General features: G+C 36.1%; 1 protein-coding gene across 1 annotated transcript in view; it reads left to right on the top strand.

The window, feature by feature from the left end:
- RIMS1 (regulating synaptic membrane exocytosis 1) overlaps positions 1–19,185 on the top strand; it is a 229,782-nt gene that overhangs the window by 83,258 nt on the left and 127,339 nt on the right. Inside the window, exons 12-18 of the mRNA XM_035893091.1 lie at positions 6,474–6,520; positions 7,602–7,714; positions 8,745–8,875; positions 9,206–9,377; positions 9,508–9,664; positions 10,905–10,976; positions 18,987–19,143. Coding sequence (XP_035748984.1) covers positions 6,474–6,520; positions 7,602–7,714; positions 8,745–8,875; positions 9,206–9,377; positions 9,508–9,664; positions 10,905–10,976; positions 18,987–19,143 — 849 coding nt within the window. The remainder of the gene's footprint in view (positions 1–6,473; positions 6,521–7,601; positions 7,715–8,744; positions 8,876–9,205; positions 9,378–9,507; positions 9,665–10,904; positions 10,977–18,986; positions 19,144–19,185) is intronic.

Consider the following 19,185-nt stretch of genomic DNA (forward strand, 5'->3'; position numbering starts at 1 on the left):
TGTATATTCCATTTTCTTCACTGTTGTTTACAATCTTGGATCTTTGCAGTGATACATATAAATATTAATGTTGTTTTCTGTATGGTCAAAGTACTAACAAGGTTTTTGCCTTTGGCAAGGGAATATTGGTGGATCAAGTGGACCTGTGCACGAGAAAAATCTGTTTTTCAGGTTGTTAGCTTCCTTAAATCACAATAGCTTACACAAGTATTCACGAGTAGAGGGAAGCACCAACAAACATTGGGCATTGCAGGATTTTAAGAAGTCAGTGCTAATAGGATTTTAAACAGGCCTTCTTTAAAGAGCTAAAAAAAAAAGAAAACTAAACTCTTAATTGAAAAGGCTCTATTTAGCCTTAAGTGACACTGTCATCAAAATCAAAAGTGGAAAGAAAAATACCTTCATGTTTACTAAGGTACACAAACAGTTTCATCAAAAATTAGTATTAACGTGTTATGTTTATGATCCTAATTTTTATTTTTTATAAATCCAGGTTTGGGGTTTTGTGGTAACAGTTCTTATATTCTTGATTTCCCAAATAAGCCTTAGATCATAAAATCTGTTCAAATTGATAAGATTAGTGGGGTTGGCCCTGCATTTGTCACAACTGTTTTAGTGATATTCTACACTCCTTCCCTGAACACTACTCTATTGGGACCATTTTAAGCTAAGTCTTGCAGGACTGAATATTAATCATACATTGTAAATTCACGTTTATATTGCAGAACAGAGCCACATGATTAACAATAAAAAGTGACTCTTGGCTAGTTTTAAAAAAATAATAACATTTAAATCTCTCTGTAGTTTGTCACCTTCCCAAAGTTCATGTGCACTCACTGTAAGTCTCTAAATGCCACTATCCTGTAGGTAGATGGTAAACTGTTTCCTCCTTATGAATGCATGATTATTTAATTAGATATTTGCTAGATTTCATCCTAATTAATAATTTTATCTGCCTCAAATATGATAAGTTTTCACTTTTAGAAACAAAAAACACTATTAATTTTCAGACTAAAACATTCTTCTTTTGCATGTACTTCACATCAGCTTTTGATGTTTCGTTACACTGTGCAAGTGTACCTATATTTTACAAATGAGTTCAGCCTTTTTAATTGCAATCACTACTAAAAGTACTTAAATAAAATTAACATTTGTTGCTAATGGAAAATGAAAGCTTGATGCAATAATAGTGGTTGTTAAGAGCTAAAATTACCATCCAGATGGAGATTGTGGGGGAGTAGAAATCTTATTTTACATTCTTTAGTCGGATAAATTAGGAGACATTCTTGACTGAAAATTGCAAATTCAGTCCTATGTCTTTGTAATTAAAAATAAAATGCCATAAGGAGATTTTTGGAAGCCTAGTTTTTATGTTTAAATAAGCAGAAAATATATATTGATACCAGACCTGACTTGAACTCTCAAGTGAAGAAAACCTGAAAATTGATTTGTACAACTGATGTAAAAAAAAAGTGCTAGATTAGTATTTTAAATAATGAGCTTTAGATATATTTATTGCTATCAGTATATTTGCAAATGTCCTGTATCCTTAAGCTTTTAAGATAGCTTCATTATTAAACCAAATGGGTTATTTTAGTCCATGAATTTGCTAAATCTAACAGCTCGAAAAAATGAAGCACAAGGTGACCACGTTCCAGTGACATATTCTTAAAGGAAAATCAAGATTAAAAAATCAAGATAAAATAGCACAACTGTCAACCTGAGGCATAGAATGTGAAGTGCATTCAAAATCAAAGAATGTTGCTGAATCTGAGCGGTGAATACAGAAATAGTACCAATAAGATGTAAAGTTTTGTTCTGGATGACCCATACATACTTTTTTACAGACATAGGCAAAACCAGAGCACATCAGATTGTGCTTTTATTTTGAGACAAATGGAGTCTTGACATGGAGGTTTTTACATAGTGTAACACCACTGTTCTTGAAAAGTTGTGTTTTGATTGATTTTTTCTTTTTTTTTTTTTTTTTTTTTTTTTTGAGAAGAGCAAATAAATATGCCAAAGCAACTAGGGCGTATAACTTTGAAATGTAAAGATATTTCCTTTCTCCAGCAGTGGTGAGGCAAAGCCCTGTTGTTTTGTATCAGACTGGGATTTACCTGTCTGCCATCTTAAAAGAATAAAAAATACCAGACATTGTACAACAAAGGGAATCCTGATATTAGTTAACAAAAAAGAATGTACTGTACAGGGTTTTCTTTGTCTTTTTTTTTTAATAATGATAACCTACGTAAATTGCGTTATGTAATGGGAAATGGTTTGCTTGCATTAACAGATTACATTTTTTCCCCCCTAGCTTCTCCTTGTCTTGTTGTCCAAACTATGTGATTGTTGCAAATTCATGATGGGGATTTTTATTTAACCCAACAAATATAGTATATCAAAGTTTAGTGTCAACTTTAGGTACTGACTCAGCAAAATCATCGCGGCTTGATACAGCATCAAGTGGTAATCCATTACACCTAAAATTCCCGTGAGGAAATAGGTTCCCGCAAGACCTGAAAAATGATATTTTGTCTGCATAATTTAAGTGTTTCCATCTCTCAGTATTAATAATGCAAATAATGTAACAGCACTTTTAATGGTCTCTATGTAAAAAGTCCTAGTGTATTAGGTCTAAAAAGCCCCAATATGACACAATTTGGCTTAAGTGAGTAATGGGAGGACTGTAAACCCACAAATTAGATGACTGCCAGTTACAAAATTGTTGTCTAAACAATTTGCTCAGGCTCGTAAATTTGGATTTCTCTGTCTCTACCAGCAAATGTAATTCTGAGTAATGCATAATTGTACGACGTTTATTAGACAAAAATGTGAAACATATAACACTATTAGCAGATGAAGGCATAACAACAATAAACAGTATAACCACAATAGTACCTTAAAAACTCCATAGAAACTAATTGATGCTAATGATTGCAACACAAGGTAGATAAGAAACCTATAAAAAGTAGAATTAATGGATTGGCTATATAAATATGAGGGGAAGAATTACCTATGAATATGCATGCAACGGGAGAGGCAGTTAACATAGGACAGCATAGAAAATCCTCTGGCAATATGCTTTTTGGAGAAGAAACCTGGCATGGTAGCGAACTCACCATCTCTTGTATGCTCGGGTGAGCTCTATTGGATAGTGCAGGTAAAACAAATGTCTCTTCTTCTGTCTCTCTTTTCTTTGTCAGATGCTAGCTATCTTTGCTTGGATTTCCACAGATAATATTGCCAAAATTGTTGTTTCTCTGGTGTGATTCAGCTCCTCTGTGCAGGGACTGCTATTGTGCTCTAGGTCCTCATGAGGAGGTTGAACCTCGATCATAAACCAGGCAGTACTGAATTCCAGAGAGTCTCTCAAGTAACATAATTAGTACAAACTGCAGATTGATCTACAGGTTCTGATGGGAAGGAGTGGGCTTGGATGTAGGAAGATGAGCACTGGGACAAGTGCTCAGAAACTCTGAAAACTCTGAGGGGTGTAGAGGACGGTGCTTCTGTCCCTAGAGCAACCTAAAGAAGTGTGAGTTAAAAACACGTTTGAATTTGGTTTGTCCTCAGTGATCAATCTTTTGACTATAGCCCTCAGAGAAATGATAGCTGTTCCTATGTTTTACAAAATAGTCATCCTCACAAACCATATATCTGCACAGAGCAGTCTCAACCCGAGGTATAGTTTTGTTTACTTTATGTATTCATTGAGGTGTGGAAGGATTAGACGTAAGATAGTCATATATAATATCACATAAGATCACACAAAACCTTTGCCTTTCAGGGTAGAGATCGATAGACAAAGCTCGATGTCAGCAGCTCTTTACTGGAATGTGTCTGACATTGCTTTTCTGATCTTCACTTTGCTCTGAAAGCAGAGAAAGGTTTTTTTCTTCTTTTCAATAAGTGGTTGTGCTACTTCTTACTTTGTTTTTACCATTTGCTTGACTAGTCTGATTTTGAATATTATAAGTAATGAGATTTCTACTAATTCTTCTAATTGATTTTTTTTGTAAATCATAGTGTTAGAATGTTTCCTGCAGTATGTAAGAGCAGGCTAGATAGGATTTGTTTTCTTACCTGGTAAGCTTTAGATTATAGTTTCTTTTTAGAATTTTCATTCTTCAGTTAAAATACCAATTTTTTAAAAAAATACCACTCATACATTTGATAAAGTCACTAGATACATAATATCAGTTATTTTCTTGTGGGCATGTAATATTTAAGAAATGATTATGTAAAGTGGATTATTGAATTTGTAAGAAGTTTGAATATGGACAGAAGCAGAGGTTTGAATTATTTCATGTCCATTTTGAAAACAATTAAGCATTGCATACTTAATTTATTTGTTTCTTTGCTTTTTGTGTCTTGCAGTCCTGTGTGGAGCTGTACGTAAACAAGATAAATATGTTAGGGAAGAGAAGATTTCATAGCAATAATTTTATAAATATATTTATACATGTATTTTAAATATTTATTTATTTATAAAAGCTGTCCATTGCACTAAAAAATTTCGGAGATTATCTGACGGTGAACGAGCTCGAATATGGTGGGGATGAACAGGGTGGGTGGGAAAGCTGCCAAATAACATTTCTATTGCAAACCACGCATTTTGTCAGGAGTTGAAATTTATGTTCTAGCTTCCACTGTCCCTGTCAGTTATTCATAATCACAAGGGGTTAAGAAAAATACGTTAAAAAAATTATACTTTCATTTCTTTCCTGCTTGATGAGTAAAGTCTTAAGAAAGATCTAATTATTTTTCTCATTTACCTTTACCTGGCGAGGACTTTCGTATCGTCAGGTCTGAGTGAGGAAAATACTATCAACTTGACCATTTTGTCAACCACCCAGGAATCGGAAAACTTGACAGAGTAGGTTGCACTTTCCATGTTGAAACACTCCTTGCACATCGTTTAGATATCCTAAAAGGGATATTATCACAGACAATGCTATACTGCAGACAAGAGTGTTCATATTCTAGCACAAGTAAACGTTGCAAACTTAATGTATTGAACAGAAAAATCGGTTTGAATATGCTAAGTAAATATTTCAGACTCATGAGAACTGCCCCAGAAATTGAAGGGAGAAAACATTAAGAGGAAGAAGTCTGCACAGCAGCCCTGCTGTGCAACACATCATTAATCTGTTTTATATTTTCGTGAAGTAGTACTATGCCATGTCAAGAATAGGTAATGAAGTTATATTTCCATGAGTTTGGGGAAACCACGTTACTCTTGAATTACAAAGTGGAAGTAAAGACTCTTGTGGAGTGATACAAGATGTAAGCTGATGTGAGACAGTAACTCGGAGCTGAAATAGGCTTTTTTAAAACATGTGAACCAGAAGTTTAAATTGCAGGACATGAAAAGCAAATTTAAGACTAATTGATTGGGCACCATTACATTCCTTTTCTGACTTAAGTGTCTCTTTTGTACGTGACTTTTATACACCTAGGAGTCTTCGTTTTATTGACTTACAAGTCAGTAAGATAGTGCTTCACTGAACAGAGAAATGCCCAAATACCTTTAAAATGCTCAGCTTTAGACTAAAATATTGTAAATGTTCTTCAGAAAAGTTATTGTAGTTCCAATTTTGCATTATTTTGTGTAGACAAAAATATTTCCAAGTTATTCACTAAAGAGCTTAATTTCCATTTTTCTGCACTTCTGCTTTGCTAATGTTTGTACAATAACAGTAGTTTCTTGCTCTCACAATGTATTTTCAATTATTTCTAAGAACAGAACATAGTCAGGAGCTAACATCATCCAAATTTTGATGGAAGAGTAAATTTGTTGATGGCAAAATTTTGATAGATGTGTGTGGACTTAACCAGTTTGATTTTGCTTATACCTGTGTATGCGCTGAGTATGTGTATGTTGAAAAATATCCATACCCAATAGTAATATGGTTTGATTTTTTTTTTTAGCTTTTGAAGAAATGCATTATTCTTCAGTTTGTTTAATATTGCTAATGCTGTTTGCTTTTTCTTTTTATTATTATAAGACATTTCCATCAGTTTCATTCAGTGAACTCCTTGAGACGTTTATATAAAAATTACTAGTGAGTTAATCTATGTCTTATTTTTTGGATTTTTTTTCCCTCCAAAAAATAGTTGAACATCCGTAGCTATACTACTACCTTTTGCCACCTTTCTCGTCCTAAAAGCTCTCAAACTTTTTTGTTGTGGTTGTAAAAATATTGTGGAATTCATCCATTATATTACCATGGTAATGCTCATATTGTTATGTCTGCTAGTTCCTTAGCTTGATAGTAGCTTGCATTAGTAAGATTTTCATGAATGCTAGTGGAAGATCCTTCTTTAAATATTTCCCCTTTCTTTCCCTGTAATGCACTAGAAAAAAAACCCAGATCCATATTTCTAAAAAAGTGTCCCAGAGACATATTTGTTACAGCAGGAGGTCATCTCTGTTGTTTCTAATAACTATGTGTATATTCATGTTTTAGTGATATTCCACGGATTCCCGAGACTTCTCACCCCCCGTTAGAGTCTAGTGAGTACACACCTTGTTCCTTTCACTAAGCATGGTCTTGTAGCCAGCACAACCATTTCAGCTATGAATTTTCTGAAAGATGAACACTGGGAGACTGCATTGGCTCTGAAGTTTTTGTGTGACAAAATTCAGTGGGTTTTGGTCTTGTGTGTTAAATTAGAAACAATACAGATTTGTTTAAAAGCTATACAGATTTTTAATGTTAGCAGGATTTTATTGTTTTCTTCCCTATCTTTTGTTGTTAGAAACGTACTGGTATACATGCTGTGACCCAAAACAGTAATTTACTTGCCCTAACATAAGAGAGAAAACAGGTATAAGGGGTTGTCAAAGGTACAAATGGTGTCAGGATTTCTCCTCCTGCACCATCCAGCATAAGTTCTTGTTTCTCTTTTTTTTTTTTAACTGTCCCCTTTGAACAATGTCAGCTAGAGTGTGTGAGGGCCATGGCTCCCAGTCCTTTCTCATCTGAGCCTTGTCTGAGGTGCAGCCAGAAACCTTCCCTGGGAACAGGGTCCTGTGGGGCCAGCGAATGTTGTTACACCAGTCATGAGCTCATCTCATTAGTGAGGGCTCTGCTTTGCTGGTGGAGAGCTGCTGATGTCCAGCAGGCACCAGAGCATCCTCCATGCCAGACACATGTCCTGCATGCCTCCCTGCGTGCCAGTTCCTTGGGAGTTAAAATTTCAGAGGGTACCAGGAGTATAATCCATACAGCAGATGTGGGTTTTTTCATCAAAGATTTGAGATCACAGAATCATAGAATATTTGGGTTGAAAGGGAGATGTGTAATTATGTCAGAGGACAATATTTTATTTAAGACACTTGGTATGGTTTGTCACTGCTATATGAGGAGCACTCTTTTCTATGTTATTTCAAATAAAAATAAAAAAATCGGGTTTAATCTGGGGTAAGGGTATCCAGACAGTCTTTTTCACCATGCTATCTACATCAGTTTCAAATCTTTCTGTATATTAATCCAGTTATACTGTAGCTTTATACAATTGAAAGAAAAAGCAGTTACCCAAATTAACTTCAAAATTTTGGATAGGAAGTTCATGTGTTTCTCATGTATTTTTAGGTTCAAGTTCTTTTGAATCTCAGAAGATGGAAAGGCCTTCTATTTCTGTTATATCTCCAACCAGCCCTGGAGCCCTACGGGATGCACCACAAGTCCTACCTGGGCAGCTTTCTGTGAGCATATTTTTTTTTTTCCTGAGTTGTTAATGAAAACCTATGAAGCACTGGTCCCTCAGCCCTCCACATTCCCAAGGTCTACTGGGAGGTCAAGAGAAATGTCTGCTGTTGGTAAAGACTAACACCTTTCAAATGTTTTTTAAGACCCCCTGTACACACTCACCAACCATCACTGTAATCATAACAGAGGTAAAGAATTGTTGTCTTAATACACCAAAGAGCGCAGGAATTTGCATTGAGAGGAGCCCATAAAAGTGCCTTGTAACTTGTCATCCTGTACCCTCTGCACTGAAAATGGTCACTCTTCTGTACATGCCCAGTAATCCGCAGATAACAAGCATAGTACCACTTTATCTTCTTTATGGGAGCATTTGAAGAGCTGTGTACTTGTTACACTGTTCAGTAATGCATTTTGATTTAGATACACACTGCATCCTGGAATTGTCTGTAATACTAATTGAAGCTGTGCTTATTAAACATACTGTGAGTACTTAGACTTTGTTTTGCACATTCTTGTATTTTTTATATTGATCATATTACTTTCTAAATATGCATCAGGCTCAAAAATTTCATAATGTTATGATTCTCTTAAGAAATGATTTAGCTGTATATTCTACTTTTCATAAGCACATTTGCAAATTGACAAGTCAGAGTGGATAGATTTCAGCTATGCCTTGAGTTTAGCTGCAGTCAGGGCTTTCTATTTGAATGTAGCTTTTAAGGTGCAGAGCTAAAACGTGCTGGTTTAAAGGCACTCTCAGATACAAGTTATGCAGTGAGTACAATAAACAATGCAAGTATAATCAGGCACCACCATTTTATTCAGCTGTGGTAAATACAAAAGTCTTAGGAAAGATGATGGTATATACCAATCTAACTTAATTAAACATTAAGGGATTTGAAATAAAATATAACTCATTGTCTCTTGGAAAAAGCAATGGTTATGTTGTGGTTAATAAGATGCAGTCTGAAAATTCTGGGTTTTCTCCATTTTCAGTAATGCTTTCTGGTAACTTGATTCTTGTAGGTTAAACTGTGGTATGACAAAGTGGGACATCAGTTAATAGTAAATGTTCTGCAAGCAACAGATTTGCCACCAAGAGTAGATGGACGCCCCAGGAATCCCTATGTAAAAATGTATTTTCTTCCAGACAGAAGGTAGTAGTTTTTTCAGTTTAGAAAATTATCTTGTAATTTACCATGTATTGAATCAACTTTTAAATGAATGGTTATGAAGTAAAGAATTTATTTAAATAATTTGTTATAGTTAGATTCATTATAACAAAAAAAACCGCACTTGAATCATGAAAGTCAGTATCAAATGAGCTTTGTTGGCTTTTGGATGAGTGTCATCCACTGTACAGCAAATACTTTTCTCTTTTAGGCATTATGAGATCAGAAAGAATGAAAACAGTGAGTGCTTGATGAGTAGATGGCATTTTGTGATTTATGTCTACAAATAATTTACAACAAATATTTATGTTTCAGTGATAAGAGTAAAAGGAGGACCAAAACAGTAAAGAAAAGTCTAGAGCCAAAGTGGAACCAAACTTTTCTCTACTCACATGTACATCGTAGAGATTTTAGAGAACGAATGCTTGAAATAACCGTATGGGATCAGCCAAGAGTACAAGAAGAAGAAAGTGAATTTCTTGGAGAGGTGATACATACAATCACATTTCTCCTGAGTTTGTTGTTTGGTTTTGAATACCTATGCATATATATTTTATATATGTGTTTGTGTGTGTGTGTCTTGAGAGTAAAATTAAAACCTGATAATTTTCTACTAGATTCTTATAGAGCTGGAGACAGCACTTTTAGATGATGAACCACATTGGTATAAGCTACAGACACATGATGAATCTTCACTACCTCTGCCTCAGCCATCACCTTTCATGCCAAGAAGACATGTTCATGGTGGAGAAAGCACTAGCAAAAAATTACAAAGTAGGTCCAAATTCCATTCATCTCTTTTAGATTTTGTATTAGAACTGCTGGATATGGTGTAATGGTATTTAACTTTCATATACGAGATAAAAATACTACTTCATAGTCTTTAAACATGATGAAAATGCGTGTCAGAAAAGATACAAATTATGACATTATGACATGGCAGCCTTTCATCTGTGATGCATAATTTTTAAGTATGTGAAACCTTTTGGAATTGGTTTGGTTTTCACTAGCAAAAGAAAATTGTTCAAATGTTTGTATGCATAAATTTCCTTTAAAATAGAAACATTAAGTTCATAATTATTGGGTACTTTTTTATTAATTAAAAGCTTTTTACTTAAAAAAAAGAAAGTCCTTAAAGACTTCTGAGGCTTAAAAACTTTCATCATAAAGTTAGTCTCAGCCTCCAATATGCTCATTATACAATCAGATGAGAAGTGTACTTTTGCAGCAAAGAGAAATTGTATGCATGTATCTGGGAGGTATAGTTGTTTTGACGAATCTGATTGCAGGTTTGTATGAGGCATGTTAAAATAACGAATGTATTGAAATATTTTAATCTTTTAGCTTCTCTGTTCATTTAAATTAGTTTAAGATTTATTTAGAAATGAGAAGGAGTAGGGGATTTTTTAAAAAAATTAATTTCCAAGCTATTTTTCTGTTTTTTCTTAAACATGGAAGTCATTCATTCCAGCCAATGCCTAGGAAACTGGTGCACGTTCAGGAATGAATTATAAAAAATGTGATACTGCTATAATTGCTGCATGAGGATATGTATAGAGTGAACAAATTAAATGTTAGTTTTCATGAGATATTTGAACTTTTCTAAAAGCTGGCAGTGCTGTTTCCTCTTCCCCTCTCTCACCATATGCTGCCACCAGTCCTTTACTGTTCAGCAAGCTGATTCAGCTTACTCACTGAAATAGCACAAAAGTAATTTTTTTTTTCTTCATTTGAGTTAACTTTTTGCTGGTTTAGTGAGATTAACTATCCAAGTAGAGGACTACTGAGGAATTAAGAGAAGAAGGGAAAAGGAGGCTGCAGCAGCTGTAAGATGTTAAATTGGCTCAGCTGTCTTGTGAAATGTCACTGTCAGTCAGTGCAGTTTAGTTCTCCTCCTCTGTTGTTTAGACTCAAAATAATCTTTTTAATTTCAGTGGTGCGTAAAATGAACGTATTTTTACATTTTGTAACACGACCAGATGTTCAGGTATTTGTTTACCTTACTGTTGTGCAGGATCTCGGCCAATCAGTGATAGTGACATCTCAGATTATGATGTTGATGATGGTATTGGAGTTGTTCCTCCAGGTGCGTGGGTGAACAAGCATGGGCCTGCTTCCTTCTTCTTCTTTTTGCTTGTTTTTTTTTTTTTTTTTGTTTTGTTTTTTTTTCTTGATAACATTTTGGAATATTGAGGATGCTGGTTTCAGAGAGTGCATTGTGGAAAAAAAACAGTTTTCCTGATTATTCCATGGTAACTGTCCTAGATCATGGTGAATTAAAAGATTCTACTATTCATTCATTGATATTTCTTTTACATATCATTCTTCATATGTGAACCACGGGATGGTTCAAATTGTTTAACTGTTTACTGTGTAATGTTCCAAGCATTATTTAAAATATAAATTAAATTTTAAAAAATAATTTTAAGATCATAACTCAGATTTTAATGTTTACTGCAAGCATTCTTTTTTTTATGTTGCTTTTTGCTTGAAACTTAGTTATAATGCAGTCTACCATGGACTTTACTGATAATGCATGGCTGTAGATTAAGATGCATGCAGCATGGCTATATCTTTTATAGTTTTCATAAGCCTTCATGAACTATCATTACCAAAATATATACTTGTAAAGACTATCATGGTTTGACTTTTAGTTCAGCATTCCTTACATAACTGAAAATCTTGAGGATCATTTTGGATACCACATTTTTCTGTTTCTATTTGACTGTTGCCACAAGTCATGTTGGGAACATGTTTCCCAATTGTCCCAAACTAACTGAAGAGTCGCTATGTCATTGCCAGCACTAAATCAGTTTTTCTGTGGATGTTTCTGATGAAAATCACTTAATTAAATCATGGTGGGATTTGAAAAGCTCTCTCTTTCTGATCTGTGTTTAAAATAATCTGAAAATTTATTTATTCATTATATAACCATTATAAAAAAAACCCACTTATTTTATTAATGTGATCTTATTCTGATGTCTATTGAGCAAAATTCTCTTGATATTGATTGGGTTCTTTCTTTTAATACACTTATCACCTCAGTTACTAAGAAGGAAATTTGTTCAGGTATGTCTAGTAATTATATTTTCTTTAATGGAATGATTAATCTTGATATTTTTACATCAGCTGAGAGAGTGAACATTTAAAATAAAAAAAAAAATCATAGGTTCTAAATACTTTTTCCTGTTTATTGTTTCATTTTTTCGGTTGGCAATGTGGATACTGGCACATCTGTGTAGACTTACTTGTGTTTAAGGTTTAAGTATACTGTATGAAGAATTGGTGCTTTTTTTCAGCTGCCAGTTCTTCAAGGCCTCTGCCGTTTGCAATAAACCTGTGATGGGTTGACCCTGGCTGGTGCCAGGTGCCCACAAAAGCTGCTCTATTGCTCCCCTCCTCAGCTGTACAGGGGAGAGAAAACGTAACAAAAGGCTCGTGTGTCGAGATAAGGGCAGGGAGATCACTGAGCAATTACTGTCATGGGCAAAACAGACTCGACTTGGAGAAAAATTAATTTAATTTATTACCAATCAAATCAGAGTAGGATATTGAGACATAAAACCCAAATCTTAAAACTCTTTCCTCCACCCCTCCCTTCTTCCCAGGCTCAACTTCGCTCATGATTTTCTCTCTGTCCTCCCCCTCAGTGGCGCAGGGGGATGGGGAATGGGGGTTGGGGTCAGTTCATCACACGCTGTCTCTGCGTCTCCTTCCTCCCCAGGGGAGGACTCCTCACACTCTGCCCCTGCTCCAGCCTGGGGTCCCTCACATTGCAGACAGGCCTCCATCATGGGCTTCCCTCTCCATGGGTCCACAGGCCCTGCCAGGAGCTTGCTGCAGTGTGGGCTTCCCACAGGTTCACAGCCTCCTTCGGGCATCCACCTGCTCCAGTGTGGGGTCCTGCAAAGCCTGCAGGTGGATATATCTGCTCCACCATGGACCTCAATGGGCTGCAGGGGGACAGCCTGCCTCACCATGGTCTTCACCAGGGGCTGCAGGGGAATCTCTGCTCTGGTGCCTGGAGTACCTCCGGCCCCTTCTTCTGCATTGTCATGGGTGTCTGCAGGGCTGCTTCTCTCACATCCTCTCACTCCTGTCTTCTGACTGCTGCAGTTGCTATTGTGCAAATTTTTTCCCCCTTCTTAAATATGTTATCCTCGAGGTGCTACCCCCATCACTGATGGGCTTGGCCTTGCCCAGCAGCCGGGTCCCTCTTGGAGCTGGCTGGCATTGGCTCTGTTGGACACAGAGAAAGTTTTCAGCAGCTTCTCACAGAAGCCAACCCTGTTCCTCTCCACTACCAAAACCTTGCCATGCAAACCCAATACAAAACCATTTTCCATCTGACAGGAAACATTCAAAATGTTCAGCTGAATGTATTGGACTCTATTCACTGGGTCAGCACTTGAGTGACTGATTCTCACAGAAATTTCTTGAGACTGTGCATGCTCAGGTGTGCCTTTGAAGAATGCATGGGTCCAAACTTTCTCAGAGATCACTGTAGAAAATGTCAAAGTTTAATCTGTAGCAATAGGATTTACAATGATCTGAGAGTCTCTAAACTGAAACTCGAAGGGCCTGGTGAGGAAACTCCTTTTGAAGTCCACCTAATCAGAAACAGTCTGGCAGCTGACCTGACCAAGCACAGATTTGTCTATTTTGTGTTTAATGGACATGTTTGGCAATTGTAAATGGAGTTTATCTGTTTGTGATTCCTATACGAAGTGGATGTACATGTAAGTGTGGGGGGTTTGTTTGCAGGTGCAACCTTACTTCTTAAATGGGGATTACACTTTAGGCAGAGAGGGGCAAAGAAAGTTTCAGTCATCAGCCATGGATGTGTGACAGCCTAGACAGCATATGAAAATGAGTTTTGCGGTGAGAGCTGGAAAAGTTTGCCAGTCACACCATCTACTGAATTGCTCGAGAGTCTTAGGCACAGATTCATGAACGCGCTCGGACACCAAGTTCAGATATGCATTTCTACCTTCCTATCCAACCTTCTTTACTTATCACATTGCTAAATCTTCTAAGACTTTGGACTGCCACCTTCATTTGCACTGAATGAATAGCACAATATCTTCTCCATCTAACAGTCTTGTCTGTTAAAACTAAGTTGCGTGCAAGTTCCTTGTTGTGATGCAGGGTCTTTATTGCTTCCCTCCTCCTGCCCCCCAATACCGTGTACTTCACTAGAGTGCACTGCAGCCCTTGCCTGATCCAGATTTTTTACACATTCTCCTGCAGCGAGTACGTGTGGGAGGGAATGACTAATATCCATATTTCCCCATAATTTAGGATGATGATGTAGCTCGGATGCACTCTTAGACCATTTTGCATAGCCTCTATTGGCCTCAACTAGATTAGTCTAGGATTAAGACATTCCTCCTCAACAGAAGTAAGAACTTCAAAATTGAGCTTACATGTGACGCAAAAGAAAATGTTTCCCTTTAAAGCCCCTTTTCCTTCCTTTATCACTTACTTGCCAATGTTTCCCACCGTGGTTTATCTTTATCAAACGTATATTCTTGCAATTGTTGATTTATTTTTTTCTTGAAATATTCAGAAGAGAAGGAAGTTATTTTGCCTTCTTAACATCTCAAGATTTTCACAAATATTATTGCTCATTTTCTAAAAAAAACAGACACACAACTGCAAAATGTAGAAGCTGAAAAGTTCACTTGATCGCCACCATAAGCTAAAAAGGAATGATTAAAATATTTTGGCTAATTTAACTGACATTGTAAATCCTCAAAACTATAATTTCAAATGTTTTGCCAATTGCTAAAGCAAATGCAATATTAGCATTTAGTAATAATTGAGAAAACTGTTTTTCTAGAGGTTTCAGCAGCTGCAAAGAATCACTGCTTGTCAATGGAAGTAAAGACTGTTACATCAAAAATAATGGCACTTTGATAACTTCAAGAATATTTTAAGAAAACTGTATTTCCCTTGTCATACCACAAATGTGTCTTATCTTTCATATAACTGTACTGTCATCATTTATTATTAGTATCTGGCAGTGATCTATATAATTTTTTTTTTTAAAATCAGCTCTTAGAACTGTTCATAAAAGGAGTTTATATCAACAGCTGAAAGTAACTTTAATTTGCAACTCGGCTTTAACAGAATTGATTTTTGAGAGGTTTTTGTGGTATGCCCACATCTAGTTACATGAAAAAAACCATTCTTTTAAGTATCTTAGCTTCTTCTCATATGAGAGTTTCTTCAGTCTCTTAATGATCTTTGTGATCCTGAGCTGGACTCATATCAGTAACTCCATGTCTGTCTCGTACTGGGGAGCCCAGTACTCCAGATTGGCCTCGCCAACGCTAAATACATAGGAAGGGTCAGTAAAGGATCAGGAAAGGTTTTAATAAAAAACAAACATGTCTTTTTAACCAAATCTTCAGTAACTTTGTTAATTAAAACAAAAAAAAGCTGATATATAGTTGGCAATATCCCAGAGGGTATTTTTAATGAGCTGTATTGCTTATGCCATGGGTAACTCTTCAGAACAATTTATTTTTCTACCATATGTGATCTGTATAAACGGTTGCATCGTATTTACCTTCCTCCTGTAGCAGCAGGGGGACATCAACGCAACACCTTGTCATTGTCTGTATTGTCTTTAAAAAAAAAAAAAATATTCTGGTACCAAACATTTGCTAGAACCATTTTCATCATCCACCCAGCTTCCATTTCATTTCACACCTGACAGTTTCCCATGAGTAACTGAGAAACTTCTTCTGCGTAAACTACCATCAGCTTGATTGCTGCTATCATGCTGGTCCATGCAAAGAATTTCTCTGCTCACTCTGGAGAGCACAGAGCCTTTGTATTTGAGAATATAAGAAAATGTTACTGTTACTGTCACTGTCATGGTCACTATGGAAGTATGGATGCGATCTGACCAACTTGACAATACTTGAGTTAATACTTAGGATAAATGTGAATTGCTATTGCTCTGTCTGTTCTGTAAGCTTCATGTACAAGCAGCGCACAAGTTGCAGATATTTTTCCCTGGATAGCTTGGCTATGAAGAATATATAGGATAAAATTATCTTACTGTACCAGATTTTTAAGTGTGCAGGATAACCCTAGGTGTATTTTTTTAGGCAGACTAGAGATACTCTAGAAATATATTTTAAGCTGAAATTTATATTTAAATTTTTTATATTTAAATTATATGTATTTCAGTAGGGTTGCCTAAAGCTTGGAACAAAGTTTTGGATTTCTTTGATTTTAGTGTTGAATAAATATAAACTAGTGTTCCTTCTGATAGAGATGACAGGATTTTTTCTAGAACAAGCTTATTTGGGAAATGAAATATCTTTTAGCACATACAGCTTAGATTTAATTAGCCTGGGAAAGAGAATACATCCACCTTTTTTCGTATAGTCTTCTTTTCCTCCTCTGACAAAAAGAACTGGCATTTTCTGCAGCAAACTTAGTACATGAGATGAGGGAATCTCCCCTGAAGTCTGAGGGGTTCCCTTTTTTGCCTCAAAATTTGCACCCAGGCCCTGTTCTGAGATGAGGGAGATCCTTGTATTTCTGCCTAATTTTATTACACAGTTCTGAAACACTTTTACAGCAGATAAGGTACTCCAGCATCACAGTGCATCAAAACCTGCGAAACATTGGAGTGCTGCTTTGTTAAAAGGTTGATAAACCTCAGTAGATACTTTCATGCGTGCCATCAACTTTTATGGATCTATTTTGCAGTCAATACTCAGTACAGCTTTGCTCTTAAAAATGCCCATTAAGTGGCAAGCATTTGCTGTTTATGTAGCGGCTAGTGAGCTCCCCCCAAAGTTTTTTCTCCGTGTCCTCCTCTCATTTTCAAACAATCACTTGAGTAATGTCACATTTTAAATGTGAAACTATATTCATTAGTTTTATTTGACATGTCTCACTCAGTGTTTGAGGACAGTGCACACATACGCACAACGCTATGGTCACTGATGTTTGTTTCTGAGCAACATGATATGTTCTTATTACAAGTGCTTTTCTTTGGGCCTCGTGCTACCCTCTATCAGTACTCATACTGTGTCCCATTTCCCCGATTTATTAACCTCATCTCGCCTCTCTGCTTCAACAAATGGAAGAAAAAAGTTATTTCCCATGTTTTCACACCAGCTGCTATACTATAGACACGGATGTTGGACAAAATGATAGCAGAACTTACAAAGGTCTTTCTGCATATGTTTCTAGCTGACAGTAACCAGAAAGTCCATAGTGTAACTGCCTAATCATCTTTTTGTTAATGTTGTCCTTCATACCTGCCTTCCCTATCATATTTGTAGTGGCAAATATATTAAAGGCAACAAAAATTAGTGAAGCTAATCTTTTTTTATTTGCTAAAGATGCTGCTGGTATAAGGCTGAGAGCTTCTTCAGGATACTACAACACCCTGGTGCTCATCTGTTATCTTTGGATAACTTTTGCTAGTTTGCTCAGTACTGTATAAAAAGTGTGTATACAATTCTGGAGGCTGTGATATTATAAGCTGTATAGTCAGGGAAAACAGTCTTAGAGTTCCTTGGATGATAAAATACATAATCTAGTAGGCCCCTGTTCTCAGTTTTGTGTTACTAAAATAATTTGTTCTATGGTGGATAATGTTCTTATTTTAGGATTACTTATCAATTTATCAACAAAGTGTTTTTCTCCTAGTCTGATAATGAGATAATGTGTTCAGATAAGTTAGATGTTCATTAGAATAGGTTGCTAAACCAATGTACAATTTGGGAGAAAAAGCATGAATGCTTTCTTGATGTTTGTGCTCAGGGTTCAGACTTGCAGCCAAACAGGTTATTAAGTGTCATTGAATACGTGGCCAAGCCTAATACAGACTCTGTATATGGGCCACACTTTTAAGAGGGCTATAACAATTCGGTAGAAGATCAGAGCAAGACTACAAGAATTATACTCATTATACAAAATATGAAAAAAAACCCAAACTTGAAACTCTGTAACAAGATCCTTAAAACGTGCAATTTTTAGTTTATGCAACTGACGATTGAGTGACTAAATCATAGTTTTTTCCTGCATGGAAAGAAGATTTCTGACACAGGCTGGTTACAGGAACTTAATGCTAGAGAAATTCAGAGAAGCGGCAAAATTATTATTTTGGAATCTAAACAATAATTTCTGAAGTCATTAAGGGATTACTCAAGGGATGACCCTTTCTTTCATCAAGGGATTTTCTGTCAAAGGATTCATGTAATCTAATTTATATGTCTGGAAGTGAGCAACTGAAGTCTGAGCAAATCTTCTTAGGCTCTTTTGGAAGGGTAACAGGCACCTTTTGAAGCTGTTCGTCTTACCGGGCTTCATTGTCTGTTTTAAGATGGAATTCAAAGTGTGTATGAAGGCAAACAGTGCGCTAATGGAAAAAGACACAGGAATATCAACACTTTAAAATGTACTAACATTCTGCTGATTTTTTTTTTTCAATCCTATGTAAAAAACTATTTTTAAATTCTATGTAAAAACTTTGCAGCTCATTCATAGTATTCAGAAAAAATGTTCTGCAGAGTATGCAACACCCAATATTCTATACAATATACTCTAAATGCTTGTAAGTTTTGAAACTAGGTGGCTTTGGCCAAGTTCAGTAGAGAATATCTTTGTATTTAACTGAAACAAGAGGCAGAAGGATGCTTTATATATGAACAGTCCCAGATGAGCCTGTGCTGCTATACACAAGCATGCCTTCTCCAGTTGTTAGGTAAGGTAAACCTAAATTGCTTAATTTCCTTTCAAGTATTTGCTACTGTATGACAATTTTGAAATACAAGTTACTATGGGTACTCTTCCACAAGTCAGAAAACTATTTCAGTCCTCTCCTCCACATCTTCCAGTACAAAAATCATCTCAGTTTCTCTGTCTCTGTACATGTAGACATTTAAAGGTAATGCTTGTAATTTATCCTGGCTGCATGGTACGTCAATATGCCTAACAGCTGAATGACGACTTGAAAGTTCTGTAAGCGTTTAGATGTGTGTTCCTGGAAGGACTAACCATCTGAATTCTTTCCAAACTCAGACTTTTATTCTCTAATTTCCTTTTGTTGCCCTCTTGCCAGTAGGTTATAGATCTAGTACTAGAGAAAGTAAATCTACAACGCTAACTGTGCCAGAACAGCAAAGAACAACACATCATCGTTCACGATCTGTATCTCCTCACCGTGGCGACGATCAGGGCAGGACCCGTTCACGTTTACCAAATGTGCCATTACAGAGGTAGGCACCACAAGTTAGTGAAACACTGGGTGGTTTCAAGTT

Source organism: Egretta garzetta, unplaced genomic scaffold (assembly GCF_000687185.1).
Source record: "Egretta garzetta isolate BGI_Z169 unplaced genomic scaffold, ASM68718v1 scaffold584, whole genome shotgun sequence".
NCBI classification, from domain to species: domain Eukaryota; kingdom Metazoa; phylum Chordata; class Aves; order Pelecaniformes; family Ardeidae; genus Egretta; species Egretta garzetta.